At 37.3% G+C, this 23,431-nt stretch overlaps 2 protein-coding genes across 6 annotated transcripts in view; one reads left to right on the plus strand and one right to left on the minus strand.

The window, feature by feature from the left end:
• The window catches only part of LOC138701497 (uncharacterized), a 95,340-nt gene that overhangs the window by 25,613 nt on the left and 46,296 nt on the right, over window positions 1–23,431 (minus strand). The window lies entirely within an intron of this gene.
• LOC138701496 (protein bric-a-brac 1-like) overlaps window positions 17,730–23,431 on the plus strand; it is a 354,692-nt gene continuing 348,990 nt past the window's right edge. For both annotated transcript variants that reach the window (XM_069828419.1, XM_069828423.1), the window contains exon 1: window positions 17,730–18,096. In XM_069828419.1, coding sequence (XP_069684520.1) covers window positions 17,745–18,096 — 352 coding nt within the window. In that variant the 5' untranslated portion in view covers window positions 17,730–17,744. The remainder of the gene's footprint in view (window positions 18,097–23,431) is intronic.

Raw genomic sequence — 23,431 nt, forward strand, 5'->3', positions numbered from 1 at the left:
TATGTTATAGGTATGCACAAGATGCCTCTAGGTAAGCTATAATAATTAGACTTGTTTATTTTAATTTACAGAGAAAAGTTTATGGAGTATTCTATCTTACCAATAAGAATTCGTCGGTGAAGACACGGAAATAAGAACTTGCTTACTTACTTACTTACTTACTTACTTACTTACTTACTTACTTACTGGCTTTTAAGGAACCCGGAGGTTCATTGCCGCCCTCACATAAGCCCGCCATTGGTCCCTATATTGAGCAAGATTAATCCATTCTCTATCAACCTCCCTCAAATCTATTTTAATATTATCCTCCCATTTACGTCTCGGCCTCTCTAAAGGCCTTTTTCCCTCCGGCCTCCCAACTAACACTCTGTATGCATTTCTAGATTCGCCCATACGTGCTACATGCCCTGCCCATCTCAAATGTCTGGATTTAATGTTCCTAATTATGTCAGGTGAAGAATACAATACGTGCAATTCTGTGTTGTGTAACTTTCTCCATTCTCCTGTAACTTCATCCCTCTTAGCCCCAAATATTTTCCTAAGCACCTTATTCTCAAACACCCTTAACCTATGTTCCTCTCTCAAAGTGAGAGTCCAAGTTTCACAACCATAAAGAACAACCGGTAATATAACTGTTTTATAAATTCTAACTTTCAGATTTTTTGACAGCAAACTGGATGATAAAAGCTTCTCAACCGAATAATAACACGCATTTCCCATATTTATTCAGTGTTTAATTTCCTCCCGAGTATCATTTATAGTTGTTACTGTTGCTCCAAGATATTTGAACTTCTCCACCTCTTCAAAAGGTAAATTTCCAATTTTTATATTTCCATTTCGTACAATATTCTCGTCACGAGACATAATTATATACTTTGTCTTTTCGGTATTTACTTCCAAACCTATCTCTTTACTTGCTTCCAATAAAATTCCCGTGTTTTCCCTAATCGTTTGTGGATTTTCTCCTAACATATTCACGTCATCCGCATAGACAAGCAGCTGATGTAACCCGTTCAATTCCAAACGCTCTCTGTTATCCTGGACTTTCCTAATGGCATACTCTAGAGCAAAGTTAAAAAGTAAAGGTGATAGTGCATCTCCTTGCTTTAGCCCACAGTGAATTGGAAACGCATCTGACAGAAACTGACCTATACGAACTCTGCTGTACGTTTCACTGAGACACATTTTAATTAATCGAACTAGTTTCTTGGGAATATCAAATTCAATAATTAATATCATATAAAACTTCTCTCTTAACCGAGTCATATGCCTTTTTGAAATCTATGAATAACTGATGCACTGCACCCTTATACTCCCATTTTTTCTCTATTATCTGTCGAATAAAAAATATCTGGTCAATAGTCGATCTATTACGCCTAAAACCACACTGATGATCCCCAATAATTTCATCTACATACGGAGTTAATCTTCTCAAAAGAATATTGGACAAAATTTTGTACGACACCAACAAAAGTGATATTCCTCGAAAGTTACTACAGTTAGTCTTGTCCCCCTTCTTAAAGATAGGTACGATTATGGACTCCTTCCATTGTTCTGGTACAATTTCCTTTTCCAAAATAGCAAGGAGGCAAGCTTGTAAATTTCGTTAGATAATGCGCTCCCACCCTCTTGTATTAATTCTGCTGGAATTTGACCGATACTTGGAGACTTATAAGTTTTCAGATTTTCTATCGCAATTTCGACTTCAGAAAGTGTGGGTTCGGGTATAAATGGCTCAGCAGTTTGTATTTCAATTTCGTCCCGATCATTTCTATTTGGCCTATGTATATTTAGTAGTTGTCCAAAATAGTTTTTTTCCATCTGTTCAGGATTGAATGAGCGTCTGCAAGCAAGTCACCATTCTCATCCTTGATCACGTTTACCCTTGCCTGATATCCATTCTTGAATTCCTTTATGCCCTTATATAAATCTCTAATATTTTTATTTTTACTATTTGTTTCTACCTCATTCAGTTTTTCCTTCAAGTAAAATCTCTTTTTATTCCTAAGTGTACGATTTGCTTCCCATCTTTTATTGAAATAATTATCTCTATTCGCCTCAACTGGATCCTGTAAGAATTTCAATTTTGCCTGTTTCCTTCTTTCTACTACCATGCAACAATCTTCATCAAACCACGGTTTCTTTTTCGTAGTTTCATAATAACCTATGCTCTGTTCAGCTGCAATTTTGATATTATCTCGGATATTTTTCCACATGCTATTAACATCTAACTCTTCCTCAACTTCGTCGGAACTTGCTAATACGGCAAACATATTTGAAATTTCGACCTGATAATGTTGCTTAGTTTCCTCGTCCTTTAATTTCGGAATATTGAATCTTCTAATATTAACTTACTTGTAGCTCTACTCGCTTGGCTACTGATAGTCTTTCTCTTAGTTCTCCAATTACCAAATAATGGTCAGAATTACAGTTTGCCCCCCTGAAGGTTCGAATGTCTACTATACTAGTATGTCTTCTTTTATCTATCAAGATGTGATCTATCTGGTTATGTGTCAATCCAACTGGAGAAGTCCAAGTATATTTATGTATATCCTTATGAAGGAATGTTGTACTTTTGACAATTAAATTTTATGATGTGGCAAAGTTGACTAACCTAACTCCATTGTCATTACTAGTTATGTGTAGGCTCTCTTTTCCAACAGTTGGTTTAAAAATATCCTCCCGTCCTACTTTAGCATTGAAATCCCCCAATAAAATTTTCATGTGATATCTAGATAACTGATCAAAAGTGTGTTCCAATTCCTCATAGAAGCTATCCTTTATATGGTCGTCTTTCTCTTCTGTAGGAGCGTGAGCATTTATAACTACAATATCGCACCATATACCATGAAGTACTACTAAATACGATAACCTATCACTGATAAATTCGACCTTTTTACTGCTGATTTTATTCTTTTATGAATAAAGAATCCTTTTTCTAATTGGTGATTATCGTTTCCTTCCCTATAATACAACAAATAATCTCCTATTTTTTGTGTTATGCCGTTCCCATCTAACCTAACCTCCTGTACTCCCACAAAGTCTATTCTATATCTACCTAGTTCTTTTGCTACTAATGTTGCCCCTCCTGTTCTATATAGACTTGTAACATTCCAAGTACCAAATCTCATAATCTTATTCCTTTGCTGTGGTCGTGCTAGAGAATCAGTCCCATTCCGAGGCTTGTTTGAAGGATTCGTAACAAGCTGTTTTTTACGGTGATGGGTTGTTAGCCCTTCGCCCAACCCCCACGCTGGAGGACCACATCGTCTGTCCGCGACTGCTTATTCAATATATTCACAGCTACCCTCCATATCTGGAGGCCGTCTCCTCGATTCGCAACCTGAGGACGCGCCATGCCTTGGTGATAGAGACCCACAATACATGGGATAAGAACTACACACATTAAAAATAAACATGAGTGTATGAGAGGAAATTTTTCAAAATACAGCATAGCGAAACATGAAGTTCTTAACCTTCAACCTTGTTCAGATCTAATTCTTTTTTTTTTTTTCTTTTTTTTATCCGCATACAGAAACTGAACACTGGAAATAGCAAGACTATAAAATGTAGGCCTATACAAGCATTAAGCTGTAAAGTGATTAATATATGTATTTTTACGGTAACTGATATAGTAATAATAACCGCTCTTTCTTAACAAATTAGAACATTCAAAAGGATAAACGTAAGTAAAGGTATGAGTTTGTAGTCGGAGGCAATTTTTTATTGCAGTTGGAGGCAATGGAAGTGTACCGACTCCATAATCCTGCTATTTACTCGATGATGCCAATAACAAAGTAATGTATTTTTCTGATCATAATAACTGAACAGTAACCAAGCAAAATTATTAGTATTTAAGAACTTTATCGAAATGTCAAAACGTAAAATGGAATTTCTGGATACCGAAGAGCACAATATAGAAAAATAAAAATTTAAGAACAGAAACAAAAGTAAGAATATATAAATTTGTCGTAAGATCTGTAGGCCTATTAACTTATGGCAGTGAATGACGAACAGAAATTAGAAAAAGAAAACAACTTGACGAAACAACAGAAATAGAAGTTCTAAAAAATCACCGGAAATCATTAACAGACAAAGTTTGTAGTTCTGTCATTCGAGAGGAATACAAAATCGAACCAATAAATCTTTGGATTAGTGGCAGAACAATGAATTGCATGACAAAAGACTAGCGAAATGAGTATGCGACTGGAAACCTAAAATAAAATAAGAAATTTTTATTAAGACAGCAACTACGATGAAATGATGTCATTAATCCCTGACATTGAAATGATGGACACGCAACATCTCATCTGTCAGGAGTAGATGAAGAAGAAAGAGAAATGAAGTTTAGAAATTCTAAATGCATGTTGTTCTTTAACTTGTTATTTTACGACGCTTTATCAACTTCTATGATTATCTAGCGTCCAAGTGAGATGAAAGTGATAATGCTAGCGAGATGATTCCAGGGTCCAGAGTCGAAAATTATCCAGCATTTGTTCATAATGGGCTGATGGAAAACCCCGGAAGAAATCTCAACCACGTAACTTGTCCCAAACAGCATTTGAACCCGGACTCGCTAGTTTCACTGTCAGACGTTCTAACCGTTACTCCACAGCTGTGGACAAATGCATAAGCCTATTAATTTACTGGATCTGAGACCTGAGTTCCTGAGCATCTGTTCCATTTTCGTGGTCTGTTCTCGCTGACCAACCATAACGGGCTATCCCACAAGCTATAGATTGTGAAATGGGCTGATGGTGAAATGGTGACAAGACATTATGTGTAGTCAGGAAATTTGGCTCAGCACATTATTTTAATTGCCATCAGTGTTGTCAACAATCGTCACCTCAAAGTCGTCAAATATCGCTTAATAAGTCGCTAAATTCAATTTACAAGTAAGAAAAAAGCGTATCTAAAGAAACGGGTAAGATTAATAATAGCAAAATGTATCGTAACTTTTACATATGCAAATCATCTATATCCTCCTCTTCTACTGTGGCTGCTGAGGTGGAAGACAAGGATTCATGTAGGCCGGAAGTGGAACGTAAATACGCATCAGTATTTCCAGTCTTCGTAGAACACTTTGAGGTAATTTGGCATTTATAACTCGTTTTTCCCGAAATTCTCAAGGTGTTTCTGGCGTGAGGTATAGTAGCTTCACAGTCTAATATATACAGTCACGAATCTCGAGTTTATGAGGGTACTAGAAACAATAGACTGTGCAGGTACTACGTATTTCGCATTGTCTGTAATGAGGCGATACTTTGTGATCCTAGTGGTTAGCAACTATCTATGGATGCATATTTACTACGTGTTGAGCTTCGTGACTGTTTATACTAGACTGTGGTAGCCTATTAGCTGTGTTGGTATGAATAATCTGTTGCGTACTTTTGGTTTCACTAAGGCTCCAGTAGAATATTTGTATTGGTACACCTCAACTCAAATATGTCTATACTACACCATTTAACAGCGCCAAGAATTCGCCAAAGGAAAGATAATGCAGGGGACCCAAGATGTCATGATACGTTGTGCAGGTTGTTCTTGTAAGTTTTGAAATTATATCAAGGAAAATATTTTCTCTATAATAATATTAATAATGTCAAAATATTGTCAAATTAAAAATGTTTCCAAATTCATCTTATTAAAAATAGTTAAAATGGCAAAACGCAAAAATCGCTGACCACCTCTGTGGTGTAGGGATCAGCAAGTTGGTCTCTTACGCAGAGGGCCCGGATTCGATTCCCGATCGGGTTGAATTTTCTGGTTGAGGTTTTTAAGGGTTTTTCCTCAACCGTAAGGTAAATGCCAGGAAATTCGGGCCACAACATCCCTGAATATCACCGGCCTCATTCATCACCGAAATCATATTCATAACAAATCAGTACTACATAATATACAGTCGCCATCTAGTTCACAACAATAGCCTCAACAATAGTACACAGGCCTTCGCATTTCAACTAAAATATTAATTCGCGATATGACCAAAGATGTTAAAGCGAATAAAAATAACAGCGAGGGGGAAAAAAATCGCTAACTTTGTCGCCAAATGATTAATAAAAACCTCCAGAAAAGTCGTTGGTCGCTATTTCGTTAGACACCCCATCAAAACCGCTAGATCCAGCGATTTGTCACTAAAGTTCGCAACACTGACTGCCACTAATTCAAACATGGACTTAGCGAGATTTTGATCTGGATCTCAGAAAGGATGCGATAGATCCTTGTCTTACACTACGCTATCTGGCAAAAGATAAAATAAGAAAATCTTACGACATTTCATGAACCCAGCAATTCAACTGTAACATAAACGCGTGAGAATAAAAGGAAATAGCAACAACTTTATTTTGTTTTATGCGGCCTTGAAGTAATGACAAGATAGTATAATGTGCACATGTTAACACGCGTGTCGCTTGACCGAAATGACCTTGCCTGTATTCTGCGTTCAGTTGAGACTGTAGTTCTCACAGGACTACGCGCGTCTGTGGATCAACGCCCGGGTTTGATCCCCGGCCAGGTCGTGATGGAATTTGTGCTAAACAAAGCAGGCATTGTAGAGGGATATTTTCCTCTTTCCCACTTTCATTCCACCAACACCATCTTTCCCAATATCGTCAACCATCTGCAATAGTTAAGTCGTGGAGGTAGTATGGATTTTCGATTCTGTCATAGGAAGGAATTGTGGCTCCGGGCTGTCAGGGTTGAGGCAGGATGGCCGACAATTAGGGTCGGAATCACGAATGCCACCCAGGCACCTCTCTGTATCGTATAGGTATAACGCATATATAAGACGCACGATGGACCATTATTTATAAGCCCAGAAGTTCCATTTGAAATAAGAAATCTCCGTATAAATTTCTACATCCGGAGAAGGTCTAGCCTTCGAGATAAGAATTTTCAAAATAATCGTTTACCACTCATATAAGTCTCATATCTCCATTGCCATCGTGAAGAAGGAAATATTTAAGTCCAAAATATTTATACATTGCCCTCAAAATCGGGGACCTTCCCCAAGCAGCTCGCACATAGCGTTGGAGCATTTATCGTTCGGACTCTTTAAAATACGTTATCGGTGCGACATAGCACACTTGCTTCTCAATAGATGACAATACAATGCACATTCGAATCGGTTTTGAAAACTTGCTGTGTATGCGGACCACTGCCTGCTGGATCACATCCTATGGCTGTTTACACTGCCTGCCCCATCAACGCTTTTGTGCGAGTCTTGAAAAAAGTTATTTTGCCGCTAGGTGGCAGGTAGTGCCCACCACTATTAACATTATCAGTATATGCGAAGTACCCTAAAATAACTATTATTACGAAGTCTTAAGTACCAGAAGAGACAAGGGCTTAGGGAAACTATGGCCCAGGGTTCCGAATCCTTCCGCAATGCTTAATATGTAATATTATTAATACTGAACTTAAAACTTAATTTTTTTCTAAGCGATACTACATCCAAACAAGTAGGCCTATACTTGCATTAAGCGTTACTAAAATTATTATTAAAATCAATTAACGTAATAAAAATAATATCTGAAACTTATATAAAATATTTCAACAACTTTAAACATATTTACGAAAAAATATATGCTTCCTTTAACCGAGCTAAGAGATTATTGGAAATCACGGTTTGAATTAACGACAGTATGGTGGTATCTTCCTGCAGTTTCTTTCAATCCATGAAATTGTTATACGGACACTTGGTCTACTGTTTTATTAAGTTCAGTATTGCCAGAAAGTAACTTCCCCATATATAAAAAGGCCCATTTGAAGTGTGATAAATTTTGCGCTCATTAAAAAATTCTCCCTCCTCCCCGAAAAGAAATGCCGAGTAAAATACTGCAAACGGATAATTTACACCGTACTTTTGGAAATATTAATTTATAATTGAATGTGCTTTACGATATATTGTATTCTGATCCTTTCCACTTCATGTTGCTGTAATACAGAGTGTTTAAAAAATACGGGGCATAATTTCAGGTATGTATTTCCCACATGTAGACAATCAAAATAGTTCATTACAACATGTGTTCGAAAATGCTTCATTTCCGAGTTATGGCCTTCACAACATTGACGGTCAGCACGTCTGGCTGAGAAACCAGGTGGCTCGGGTTCGAATCCCGGTCGGGGCAAGTTACCTGGTTGAGGTTTTTTCCGGGGTTTTTCCTCAACCCAATACGAGCAAATGCTGGGTAACTTTCGGTGCTGGTCCCCGGACTCATTTCACCGGCATTATCACCTTCATTTCATTCAGACGCTAAATAACCTAGATGTTGATACAGCGTCGTAAAATAACCCAATAAAAAAATTCACAACATTGAAATTCACCGGAACGTTTTTCTTTCCCCAGGTCGTTGTCATTACAGAAGATGTTCAAAACGTCCACCTCCTGCTTGAATATAGACCTCACATCGATGTCTCATTGACCTGCGAACACGATCCCAAACTCCAGGAGTAATGCCTATGTCCTCAGAACATGCCACAATTCGATTCCGGACGGATTCCAAATCAGGCACCGGAAACGAATAAACCAATGATTTTAAATGGCCCCACAAGTAGAAATCGAGAGGGTTCAGATCAGGTGAGCGTGGAGGCCAAGCAATTGGGCCACCTCTACCTATCCATCGATCAGGAAACCTTCGATCCAAGTACCGGCGAGCCGTACGACTGAAGTGTGCAGGAGCGCCATCATGCAAGAAGTGAATGTGTTGACGACTGATCAGTGGAGTGTCTTCTAAAACACGAGGTATGGTGTTTTCCAGGAAGTTTGTGTACGCCTGCCCCGTAAGTCTGTTTACAAGTACATGGGGGCCAACCAATCGATCACCAATGATACCGGCCCACATCTTGAGGGAGAACCGCACCTGGTGATGAGATGGAACAGTTGCACGTGGGTTTTCATACGCCCATACATGCTGATTGTGGAAATTTGTTATGCCATCTCGTGTGAACTGTGCTTCATCTGTAAATAATACTAAGGCATGAAAGTTCGGATTTACACCACACTGCTGCAAGAACCACTGACAGAACCTAACTCGTGCAGGGTAATCTGCTGGTGACAGGGCCTGTACACGTTGCAAATGATAAGGATACAATTGATACTCTTTCAACAGTCTCCAGACAGTCGTATGAGGAACATTGACTTGCAACGCTACCCTGCGTGTGCTGATAGAAGGAGGCATGTTCACAGCCTCCAGAATCTCCTCCTGTACTTCTGGAGTTGTAGATCTTGGTCGTCCCCTTCCCAAACCAGAAAAGTTAACTTTTCCATACTCGCACAGACGGTAATGGAGACGTACAAATGTCTTCCGATCTGGACATTGTCGCTGTGGGTACCTCTCCTGGTACAAACGTCGAGCCAGCGCAGCAATGCCGTCCGCCTTACCGTACTGTGCATGAAGTGTATCTCTGCCAGCTCTTGATTTGAATACATGTCGCACAGTCTAACGCCTACACAACACTGAATGTAACCTTCGCCTCGGAATGAACTGTCAGAGTGCCCTCTTAATGTCTCCTTTGACGGCAACGACCTGCGGAAAGAAAAACGTTCCGGTGAATTTCAATGTTGTGAAGGCCATAACTCGGAAATAAAGCATTTCCGGACACATGTTGTAATGAACTATTTTGATTGTCTACATGTGGGAAATACATACCTGAAATTATGCCCCGTATTTTTTAAACATCCTGTATAATAGATGACAGATAAGTTACACTTAAAATGACAAGAAATTACCTTTATTAAGATCTTAATAGAAAAATTTACGTAAGTGAACTTATGTTGTCCTGTCATCCTTATGTAAGTTTATAATTTGAGAACCTTCCTGGACAACGGTTTAACTTGACTAGAGAATCGAAACACTTCGTTGGTGTGTCTCTCGCAAAGACGTTATAATGTCTCTCGAGCCCCTACCACCCCGTAGCGGAGAAATGAGAAATATGTTCCCAAATTGAAGCAGCAGGAAGCTGCCATTTGTTAGGTAGAAAACGCGCGGGATTTCGAAACCACTATTTGAATACGTGTTGTATTGCGTATCCGAAAGCTAAATGTTTTTGTTTAAAGGAACAATATTTCCTTTGCGATACCTTTAATACCGTGTTTCTACTGTCAGCAGAGTTGCTAGGTTTTCTGCGAGGGAAGTCGAGATATCAGAAGCTAACCTAATACATTAGACTTATCAACAATTTAGCCTATCATAAGATTTATAGCAGTTTTCTGCACAGTGTTCACGTGCTTTTTAATGTAATAGGCCTATTCGCCTCCGTGAGAAACCCTAAAATACGAAGGACACACAGTACAGTGAACACTACAATATTTTTTTTTCTTTTACTAACCGCGAATAGCCTATGTTTTAACAATTTGCTAATAAATTAATTTTGGAACCGGTACTGCAACAGTTTCACTATCTGACGATGAATCCATGTTTAAACATAGTTCACTAAACTATAAAACGCAGCAATTGTATGTCTCTGTTATTAGTGTAAAGTACGATATCAAAACGCTATCTTTCTTGCCAGTCAACACACTTGAAATACACAATGTTTACTAATTGCGAGAACAGCGACTAGGGACCGGAACGGAATAATCAACAATGCCGTAGAACTAGAAGAAGTATTATTTTGCGAGTTTAGTTGCCTTACGGCAATCAGCTGGGCTACCTCATAGACTTACTAAATATCCGCAGGTTATCTCTGTGTTTACAATGTTACCATTTGAGTCAATATATAAATAGGAAATGCAGACTAATTTGTTTAAATATGTTCAAGGCTAATATCTGTAAAATCGGAATTTTTGTCAATCCCGACTCCGTTTAATCGGGACTCAACCAGGAAATTGGGAGAATCCCGCCTAAATTGGGATACCCGACAACCCTGGCTGTCAGACATAGGTACTGTGCTCAGACTTGCATCATTTTCCTAGGAACTCTGAATGTGAACATTCATAACCACGGTTAATGAAAGAATTAATGTCAACTTTTTCATTCAGTCTGTAGGTTAAACTACTGTATGAAGTCATAAAAGTAGTAGCAGCAGTAGCAGGAATAGTAGTAGTAATAATAGCAGTAGCAGCAGCAATAACATAAGAAAATGTTTAATTAATCTGTAACTAAGACAGGAATTACTTTCAATCAGTTATATTAAAAGAAATATATTTTTATAATTTATTCAGTTTCTGTATGTTTAAGTTCGATGAATAATTTTATTATTCATGTATGCACTGAAACAACAGCTGTTTGAAGAAAATGGATGATATAGACTGAGTGAAGGACAATAACAGTGTATAATAACGTAGTTTGAAAGGTAATAACTATCTTCGAAATAAGTTGAACACACTGAATGATTCATTGTAGGGTAGAAATTTTCTCTGCGGATTGCACCTATTCACTTTCGGTTAAGGGAATCTTTACTCAGAGGAAACTTGAAGCATAAAGAGTCACATGGCAAGTACAATAGTTTGTCTTCTGTAACACAATACGGAGCAAAAATCGTCGTAGAAATTAAGGATTAACTAACCAGTGAAATATAACATTCCTTCCTTCTTTATCGTTACATCTGTGTGCATTGCTGCAATTAAAAGCAGCACACGAAAGAACCATACTTATTCAGCTCTACCAAACAAATGGCCGCTCGTCGACTGTTCAATTTGGGAACATAACACTAGCGCCAGTGAGCGATCTAGCGGTTATTTAGTAAGTCTGTGGTGTCTGTTTCCAATGTTACTGAGGAGTGGTTTCACAAACTTCTGCAGTATATACAATACGTGCTGCAAGCGCCTGATGGCTCTCCTCATTAGAACATTTTAGGATATCACACTGTTCCAGAGATGAAAGAAGGTAGTTTTGTCTGAAGTAAGTGTGCAGACGTTGCAAGTTACATGGGTGTACTATGCAAGGCTGTAGATCTCCGCCGCCTAAACCCTTAAACATAGCAGTATTAGTTCTGTGGTTATTAGTTACAAGCCGAAGCACATGAAATCCACAGTCTTCTACAGCTTTCAACACTAGCTGAACTAGTAAAAGCAGATCATTTCCTTGCAAATTTCGTACCATGAAATATGCTGCCGGTATTGTGTACTTGGTAGATAATCAATGAATAACCAAACACAGAAGTTTGTTGGCTAAGACGGGATTTATTCCTATTTCTTTATTATAAACTCCTTCAGCTTCGACTAAACCAAAAAATTTATCCTCTTCTTTATTATAAAGCAAGCGTTCTTTTATTGCCATCTCATCGCATATAAGAGAAACTACTTTCTCAATTTCATTCCATTTTGTGTCTTCTAACTTAAGTCTCTGTATAATTAAAGGGGAAACACCAACGCCACATTCCGTTGAGCCCATATACCTGTCTAAAGTGCTGCGCGACGGTGCTTGTATTAATTTCAAATTTCTTCCAAAGTCGTAGCCTTTAGGAGACGATATTCGCCAACATAAGCAGTACCGAATAGTTGGCTCGGACCATTTTGGAAGTTTTTTTTTTTTTTTCCTAATTTGATCCAGTATATATACAGCCATTTTGTCGCCATCATGTGCTGATTTCTTTATGTTATCTACTGACTTCCTCTCAGTATAGTTATTAAGTTCTTCCTTCGCCTCTTGAAGTTCCATCTATATTTCCACAATTTTGTTTTCAAGTCTGTAAACTTTTGCTCGAAGATTTTTATTTAATTTTTTATGATATTCCAGTTCACTTAATCTTACAGTATTTAGCCTACTTGAACAGCAATATGTCTGGAATCTACGTTTACATCTGCCTTGTCTTTTATAATTCCGGCTTCTATGTCTTTCTCACGATATTCGGCTTCAATGTCCTCCTGACATTGTGCAGTCAATCTTGAGACTTTGTTCTTCTCGGAGGATGATGAACTTCAGTTTCTGACTTTTCTCTTCCTCTTGTTAGAAGGTTTCTTGTACGAAGGATATCCAGGAAATATATTTGGTATCGATAAATTTTTCAGTTTCCTACATGTTGTATCCTCTTTAAAATCTTCTTGTTTGAAGTGTAAACTACACATACATGAACGATCAGAAGGAATCCAATTACTTCCTCTTTTGTCACCTTCTCTTGATATAATATTTAACCACTTTTCCCGCAGCTCACTATTAGATGGAAATTCATGAAATGGTATAATCTTCTGAATTTCAATTTTCCTCTGTGCGCTTTGCAGAAAGGGACACAACAAGACACCATTGTAAATATATTATAATTAATATTGTTAGTTCGGGAAACCAAGTTTTATATCTCACAAAATTAAATGTATTTCAACTCGAATGTTCCTTTCTTTCAATGTATTTTAAAGAAGAAAATCATATCATTAATAAACAATCACTTACAAACGCTGTAATTACTTCTAAGATGTCAAATAAAACATTATAATTAATTTTACACATTTAGTACGACCAAACCAACGGCAGTTACTTGCTGCGCTCTAGTGTCGAAACTGGACAATAATGGTCCACGCGAAACTCAATGCTAAGAAAGAGGAATGAGCAGGCAGTTACGCAGCGATAAGATGCGATCCAGCAGGCAGTGATGCTGACCACTGCCTATGCGGACAGAAGTTTCATGTTTATAGTAAATAAACAGCTGTTGAATACACGGTCAAAATGCAACACTTAAGGCTCATTCACAATGAAAATTAAACAAAACGTAAGCGTTAACTTAAGAATATAAACGTTACGGTAAAATCATGAAGTCATACCATCATTCACGATGGGAACATAAACATAACAGCAAACATACTTGGTAACCATGGAAACATAACAACGACGCCATTTCCTATTATTCTGTCGTAGGCCTATACTTCAGCGCTCCACGATTGTGTTCTGTTTGCAAATCACGTAAGCATAAGCATGAAAGTTTGGAGTTTGTTAATGTCTTACGATAATGTTTATGTCAATGCTTATGTGAATAATTGTGAATGATCCCATTTGGTAACCTGGGCGCAAACTTCTGTGTTTATGTTACGGTTATGTTTAATTTTCATTGTGAATGGACCTTTAGTTTTGGTACATAAACTCATAAATACACGGTAACCAACTCAAAAATTTAACATGACATTTAAAACGTATAGTAATGTCATTTTTGTTTTCCGTGTTGCTCAGTAAAAAAAAACTAAAATCATCAATTTTTATTTTTACTTTTCTTAATGCTTAGTTATAATAATGATTATATTATAATTTTATAAATAATAAAAATATATAACTGAAAATGCATATATTAGCAGTAGTGAAACCTGAAACCCCCACACTGGCTTAGTAAAATGTTAGAAACGCATCTGTACCAGTGTACTTCGCATCGCACCTCACTCTGTAGGGAAAGGAAGTTTATGCATTTGCATATTTGTTCTCTGTCGTTGGGTGAATATGCTGAAAGATTATCTACATGAATCACAAATTTCTGAATACAATGATATTACTGTTATTGTGCATAAAATTGGATATTTTGCCTTTATTTATAAAAGCATCATATTTTAACATTCATGCAGGAAAACTGAATATTATGTATGTTTATTTGTCTTTCCCTCATTTTTAAAAGTGTGTAACCTCGTAAACACGACTAATTTATGTTTATGAATTTTGAACGTAACGATGACGCCCTCATAGGGAGCCACTCAAGTTAGCAATTGGTATTCCTTTACTGCAGTCTTTAGCAGATTTCGATAGAACAATATCCAGTTTAACATCAGTTCCAGGAAATGTAGGAGATAAAGTGAACGAGAAAACAACAAATATTCTTTCCAAAAACCCTGGCTGTTATCAACTTAAAGAAATTCTAGATATTCTTGAAGAAAAAACATTCCAAAAACCAATAAAATTTTCTATAGAACAGCTCACAGCTTTTGTCCAAGCCCCTCTTACTTCTTGCGACGTAGAATGACGTTTTTCGAGCTAAAAAGCTATGCTGAGAGACAACAGGCGAAGAATGACTTCAGAAAACATACGTCACTGCTTAGTTGTGAACTGTAACAGCATAAATGAAGCATTCAGCAATGAGGCAAGCACTTCAGAATCCATAGACTAAACGTAAGTTATCTATAGGCTACCTTATTATTCTGTTAGGGCATGAACTTTATTTTCCTGGTCATTAGTGTCATTGCTCATGACCACACTGAAAGGATTTCAATTTCCATGCTTCTCCATCCATCTACGTGAGAGTTCCAAGTTCCAATTTGTTCCAACGAACTTCCAAGTACAATATAAAGAACAACGAGAACAGTGTAGCCGCAGGTTCCATTGGTTCAACCACAGTCTAGTATATACAGTCACGAAGCTCAATACGTAGTAAATATGCAAACATTAGATAGTTGCTCTCCACTAGGATCGCTAATATCGGCTCATTACAGGCAATGCAAAATAGTACCGGCACAGTCTATTGTTTCTAGCACCCTCAAAACTCAAGCTTCGTGACTGTATATAGTAGACTGTGGTTCAACGGAACGAGTTCCGACTCTATTCTCTGTTGTCTCGGAGTCGGAACATGCCTTGCGCAACGCAGTACTCGGGCCCGCAACAGCCGGACAAGTGAGCAGCTCGGAGTCGGAACAGTGTTATTTCGGAACAGTAGATTCCGACCTATTGTTCATTTTTGCAACAGTTCCAAAATAACTGTTGTGTTATTTTTACCCATCTCTATTAGCAATAAAATTATATTATATTGTAGCTCTGAATTGAAGAATTTGGCAAATTCATATCTCGAAAACTAGGCTTTCTCCGGATGTAGAAGTTTATAGGGAAGTTTCTTACTTCAAATGGAACGTTGTGAAAATTCATTATCATTTGGTGAGCCTTCCTTGTAAGTACGGTATACTAATTCCGTACCGTCTCACTGATAAAGAAAATTACGTCTTCTATCTTCACCTCTACTGTGCACGTGCGGATTGACTCGCCTGTATTTTGTATTCCGGTTTTCAGTGGTGTTCATGTTAGAGCAACGGTTCTCAACGTATGGTAGCATATCACTGGCTGTACGTGAGCCACTGCTGGGTGATATTTGAACAAAATGTGAAATTAGAGTGGCCATACGTCCGGCATTATACCGGACAGTCCGGATTTTGAGCTAATTGTCCTCCATCCGGCATTAACTCTTGCCAGGCGCTAATTTGTCCTCCTATATAAATTATTTATAAATTAGTATTAACTGCTTGTAAATAAGGAAAATGTGATAATAACGGAAATATTTATGCTATGCTGGTTGTTATTTTTGCGTTCGCTGTGGTGTTCAAATGGGGGTACTTTTAGGGAAGACTTTTTTAGGGTGTACGTAAAATTTAAAATCAACATATTCTTTTCATGGATGATTGAAGCTATTGGACTATAAATCTGTTTGACACCACAGCTGTCAGTTCCCCTGAACTTTCCTTATAATTGAAGGAAAGTCTGCTAGAAATGTCCGTTGATAGTGGACTGAAAATAAAGTTCGAGAACTTGTCAATTTGCGACTTTTGGTGTTATGCTCGCAAATAGTATTGTATTGTATTGCATTCCGTGGTATTCGTACATTACTTCACAGCTATAATATGGAACATGTCAAACGAAAAATCTCAACCAATCACTAAGCCAGGGACGCACATGCCTTCTCCCCCCCCCTCCTTCCATGTTACGCCCACAGTGCCGATTGGGTCATATTTCATTAGAATCATCTTAGAGCCAACTACCTAGTCTCCTAATTGAGATAACTCATCATCCTGACTGTGGGTTTTCTAAGGCGTTAATACAAATGTCGAGATGAACTCTAAAAGAGATGGGCCACAGAGTTACATATTCGACTACATACTTTTCAACATTTCCCAAACTAAAGCCTTCAGATAAATAATCGGAGTCCTGGTTTTCGCGTGTCGCCTTGAGCACTTCAGGGCGGGCTTACTCGAATGTCACTCGCACAGTCAAGGGCTCGGATCGCTTCTCCTGCGAGGACTGCGGCAACTCTCTCTGCCCTGGATTTTAATACTTCCGGCGATTCTGCCCTGCAGCTGTTCTATCATGCTTTCGATACTACCCCTCATGTGGTAATATTAGGTTACGTTCATTTTCGGCTTTCCTCTTTCAAAAAATTCTCTAATGTTCCTTCAACTCAAACGGAGAAAATCGGATTGAGCTAAGTGGTCAACAGGCTTGGACTTCACACAGACACTTCATCTCAGCCCCAATTTCCCCTGTGTTCGTTTGCTGGTACTTTTTAAACGTTTTCCTGCCATTTCCCCTTTTATTCATTTATTCATGTTTTCCACACAGTAATCCTGAGAATGTTGGATGTATGGGTGCAAATAAATCCCTTTTCAATTGTTATACTCTGTAAAATAATAAAATAAAAATTCCGCCTTCAGACTAAAGCACACAAATATTTTGTGCATGTACAAAAACAATTCCGAAGTTATTTATAAGCACACATTCGTGATTTAACGAAGCACCATTTCTATAAGTAAGCCTATAGAATCTCTTCAAATAATTTGTATTCTTCAATTCCTAAATAATAATTATTAGTAATAATTTTAACGCAATCATTGTTTCCTTAAATTTAAATTGCTACAACGCAATAATTATTGGGAATTAGATCATTGTTGACATGAACTTCTTTTACTCAAAATTACCTCAGAAATCAGCTTCTTAAGTATGGGTTAAAACTTTTAAAATCATCTAGATAGCAATGGTTATGTATTTAGGTTGTGATGCCATCTGTTGTCCGTCTCCACAATTACTTGGGCATGCTTGGCAACGCTGAGACTGCGTGAGACTGGCAGTCTCGCAGTAGTTATGGAGACGTCGGAGTTGCTGTGTCGCTTGAAGTCTCGACCTTTTACGTCGTGGAGCCTGCAGGAGCGCCGCGCGGTTCCTAGACTGCGCCCTATGCCGCCCCTCGACATTACCGTGGTGGACGGCAGACAAAACCGTAAGTTTCAGTACTCGTGGTACTCCAAGTACCCCTGGCTGGCGGGCTGCGAGACTACGCGCCGTCTCTACTGCTTTCCCTGCATGCTGCTGGGGGGCGACCGCGAATGGGCGCACCTTGGCGTCGCTGAGATCAAGAACTTCCTGCGCAAAGCCGAGAAACACCAACACTCCAGTCTACACCTCCAGCACATGGAAGAGTTCGTTCGGCTTGAAAGTAAGTTCATTGCTGTCAACTTTCAGTTTAATGTATAGCTAATTTGACCTTTCTCAGTCACTTGCCCTGCCGTTACAAAAATTCATAGAAAAACAAAATGAAAGTCGCTGATGTTGGTAATTCTGTCAAAGTTATTGTTATCAACTGAAGAAACACGACTTCAACTTGAGTCACTGACAGTTGTTTACGTTAACGAAACTACACCCGGGCCCTGTTTCATAAAGCTGATTAGTCCTACAATCATGACAGTTCTAAAAATTAATATGTCACAATATTGCAACATTAGTCATGTCATAAGGAAGAAAAAATGTCCTTACAATTTTTTTCTAATTGCAATATTGAACTAATTATTAACGTTTACAATATTTAACTAATTATTAAAGTTTACAATATTAGACGTTTTGCAACATTGCTTGATGGGAAGAAGGGGGTTTAGAAGTACACAGTACAGCTCAAGTGGAAAGGAGGGGGTTTAGAAGTACACAGTATAACCACAGTCTACTATATAAAGTCACGAAGCTTGAGTTTTGAGGGTGCTAGAAACAATAGACTGTGACGGTACTATTTTGCATTGCCTGTAATGAGGTGATATTAGCGACCCTAGTGGTGAGCAACTATCTAATGTTTGCATATTTACTACGTATTGAGCTTCGCGACTGTATATACTAGACTGTGGTGTAACCACTCAAGCGGGTACAGACATACCGGTACAAAACAGATGCTCTGTTCTAATGCAGGAGCGGACCATGACAATACTGTTGGTTACATAAAATGAGCAGCAACAACAAATTTTCAATCTCAATAATATAACATTATGGTAAATTTACATTTTATATACCAATATCTCTCCATTTTTTAATTGTATGTCTAAAAAATAAACAATAATGGTTTTCTGCACAAAATCACACAAACTTTTTTTTTATGCAACATTTTAATCTCTCCCGCTTCCGTAAAGCAGTATCATTTTTAAACAAATTTCTGGTTGTGTACTTTTCGAAACGGGGTATGAGGCTCCTAGTTTCTAATAATCGTTGAGAAACTGCTACAAATGTTTGCCAATTAGGTAACCTTCTTTGAGAAAGACGTTGACGGTACATCTTTCTTGTCTCACTTGAATTACGACGACTTTCTCCTTAAAGTAATAACCTATGATATTCCTAAACTGTAAATGACATTGTAAGTTGTTTATCGAATACCCTGTACTGAACTGTCATCCGCTCTGCAGTAGAGCTATGGGCAGGGAGCTTGAACTCAGCTGACTCGTACTTACGTCTGTGCAGAGTACTGAACACGTCACGTCTCTCACAACAGAATATTAACAAATTTAAGCATGCATTTCAGAAAAATGTAATAGACCACATAAATATTTATTTAAACTAATATTAACTCTTTACTAGATATACCTACTGATGTAATTGTTTTCGTAATTTTACTAACGATATAAGCAGTATAACGCAAATAAAATAAGAAAAGAAATATTTTTTTCTGGGAAAACTATCAAGTCTTGACCATATATTGTATGGACATTTTGTGATCCTGTAGACCAGATATGCTCAAAATTGTAAAAGCCCCGATTACACGGATGATGCTGCACTGCAAAACACACACTGTGTAGGGACTGGGCTCCGCAACTACATTGCAGCACCGCCAGTGGCATAGCTCTTACACTCTTACAAATACGGATAATAAACTGAATTTGAAAAAGGAAAGAGTGTACACTGTAATATCCAGTTATTACATTATTTATTAAACAGTATTTAATATAATTATGATATTATTATATCATAGATAATGTTATTTTCATATTGCACCATACATTGCGGTCTATTCAACATGTGCATTCTTTTCTGCAAGTAATCGTAAATCTATTTCCAACGAATTTACTGTAATGTGCAGCTGGCTCAAAAGATGCTCATCTGTTAATCGGGATCTATATTTCAATTTAGCAACCTTCATTCTCGAAAATAATTTTATTGTTCGCACACATATGTCGAGGCGAAGGTAGCTAACATAGTGGCAGCGAATAAGCTCATCTTGGGATATTTCGTTTTGTTCATTTTTTAATAATGCTTGTCAAGTCATATTCTCTGCATTTAGTTTTGAATTCTACGTTACTTTGTAGATCAATTAACTCGTCCTGGAACTGCACTCTCACGGACTGTATTAAATTTACTATGAAAGGATTAACAAAAAGATAAATATCACTCTCCATACGTTGAAAATCACTAAATCTGTGTTCTGTGAATTCACATTTGAACTGTTCAGTACGCTACAGAGATATAATTAACTATATTTTGATCAGGCACCATACATCTCTCTCAGCCACCGGCGTAGCTCAGTCGGTTAAGGCGCTTGCCTGCCGGTCCGAAGTTGCGCTCGGGTGCGGGTTCGATCCCCACTTAGGCTAATTACCTGGTTGGGTTTTTTCCGAGGTTTTCCCCAACCTTAAGGTGAATGCCAGGTAATCTATGGCGAATCCTCGGCCTCATCTCGCCAAATACCATCTCGCTATCACCAATCTCATCAACGATAAATAACCTATAGTTGATGCAGCGTCGTTAAATAACCAACTAAAAAAACATACATCTCTTTACAAGTTAACCATCCGTAAAGGGTTTTAGTGCCTTAGCTAATTCCCAGCATACTACATAACTTGCTCCTAAACACAGACTCTGAACTGTTCGACTGTCTTCAATATTTGACCTTTCATTAAGTGCCTTCAATTCTTGAAGTTGTAGTGCACGTTGCACCCCTGAACAATTATTTTATCCAAACATGTATTTCTGCTGGAATAAAATCACTACAATAATAATAATAATAATAATAATAATAATAATAATAATAATAATAATAATAATAACAATAATAATAATAAGCCTAATAATAGGCATAATAATATTAATAATAGGCATAATAATAACAGTAATAATAATAATAATAATAATAATAATGATAATAACGTTGGTATATGGATACATATTACAGAAAACAGCTTCTCTGTTACTTCGGCATGTTCTGGGTGGCAGACCCTATAATGTTGTTTTATGTTGCTCAGTAGTATTCCTGACAGTACTTTACAACATAGTAAACACTTTACGTTTTCACCGAACGCACAAGAAAAATAGTCTTCCTCCCCAATTGTACGGAATGATCGTTTGCTTACAGAAAATTTTGACTGTGTCATTGTCCCGCACTGTTCGTACGTTTACTAAGTACTTGAACTGCCTTCCGCAGTCATCCGTCGAGCTTCGAACGAGGAACAGTACGCTCTACATCGGAAGGTTGTGATTACAGAACGTAATTGGAAGTCAGAGAATGAGCATATCTGTTGTAGACCGTCACCGACGACTGTGAAAAGGACGGCACTTATACCCCTTACAACCTGTATAATGCATGTCATTATTTAAAGTTAAAATTACTAACCACCGTTAGAAAATCAATTAAGAACGACGAGAAAATTATAATTCTAAATTTGATTAAGGATAGCAACAACATTCCTGTCAACATAATGCAGCCTCGTTGTCAAAGGAAGCATACATTTTTTTTTCAAAGACCCGTCGATAGTTCCATTAACTCTTGGCAAATTGGCTGCTCTAATGAGGAGCTATGGAATGATTTTGGTAAGCTACATGCATCAGCAGTCAGGTGATACTGAGCTCCATTTTCCATCCAGTCAAGAACACATAATAATTATTTTGGATAAAGTGTTTTGTTACTTTTGTTTTGTGCAACAAATCTCCTATTTTGCTCATATTTTCAGCTGATGTTTTGCTAATAGGGAAACTTTTCTATGGATACAAACTCACTGAAAACGTAATTTAGATTTATCCTTTCTTTAAAACCTTTGTCCTGCGTGGTTCCCCCTTAATCATTACTTTCTCTACTATTGCTTGTATTGAGTATGACTTACTAAAATAAAGTATTTCCCCGCCAATATTCAACAGTCTCAATTACAATATGGCTCAACTACTACAACAGTAAATTGTCAACTTTTTATGACATACCGGTACGAAACAGGATTTCATGAAAATTCTACCAATGGCGAAGTTATAGTGTAAATACTGGGTAGGCTGAAAAAAATCTATTTACATTGTATCTTTCTATAGAGCAGATGTTTATCGACTTTTCTATCAAAACTTTTTGTGACACAGATCCCACCAGAAGATGACGACCACTCATTTTCATCCCAAACAGAATACAGGTAAAACAATAGCCTATAACTTGTCTCAGAGCACCCTCTCAGCCAAGGATATTTCTTATACCATAAAACCGAAAATTTATATTTTGTCTTCCTCCACCCGCTATTTTAATATATAAATATGGTGTCGACCTCCATCTTTGTAAGCACATTTTGTTTCATACGGCCAACTTGAAAACTATTTCTCTTTTAATTTTACAAATAATGACCTCAATGTTCTCTCGGTATGAGCCATTTTACACAAAATTAATATATAACACACACGAGCGCATGCACTTTTGATTAAACTAAACGGAGCGCTTTCGGAGAACCATCAATATATTGCGACGTAATATCACAGTCTACTATATACAGTCGCGAAGCTCAATATGTAGTAAAAATGCAAACAGAGGTAGTTGCCCACCACTAGGATCGCTACTATCGCCTCATCATCGCAGATCTCTCTCCTAGCAGCCGACAAAATATGTTACACTTTCGTTGTGTTCTTTTGGAAAAATTAACACCTTCCTTCCATTATTGAAATATTAAATACATAAAGTTAATTTATTATTTTAATGAAGTATATTAAATTCCACCATAAACTCGAAGATACCTGCAAGAAATAAGTTAATATAATTTTTGTTTGTGCAAAACGAACTGAAATTTACTATATAGCTTCACTCATTCAAGATTATAGCGATAATTAACTATGAATTGAAACCAATAAATATTAATTTGCATTTCTCTTTACAACAATAATAATGGAAATATGAATTCATGGAGTAACTTAGGTGTACCGGTACTTCTAGTGTAGGCTTATGTAGTTAACAAAATGGAATGAGGTTAAGCAATAATAATCACACCAGAATTGGAAATAAAACGTGATCAATACATTTTATTGTAACAGACTTTTTCTACGTCTCTAGTTAAAGCAAAAAATAAAAATAACAACAAAATTAACAGTTATAATTAAAAACATATCCTTTGAAGAAAAAATTAGGCCTAAGCAATAATAATCCCACCAGAATTGAAAATAAAACGTGATCAGTAAAGTTCATTAAAACAAACTTAATTTTTCTACGTCTTTAGTAAAATAACACATAAAAATAATAACAAAATTAATAGCTACAATTAAAAATATATCCTCTGAAAAAAAAA

This window comes from Periplaneta americana, chromosome 6 (genome assembly GCF_040183065.1).
Source record: "Periplaneta americana isolate PAMFEO1 chromosome 6, P.americana_PAMFEO1_priV1, whole genome shotgun sequence".
Classification (NCBI taxonomy): domain Eukaryota; kingdom Metazoa; phylum Arthropoda; class Insecta; order Blattodea; family Blattidae; genus Periplaneta; species Periplaneta americana.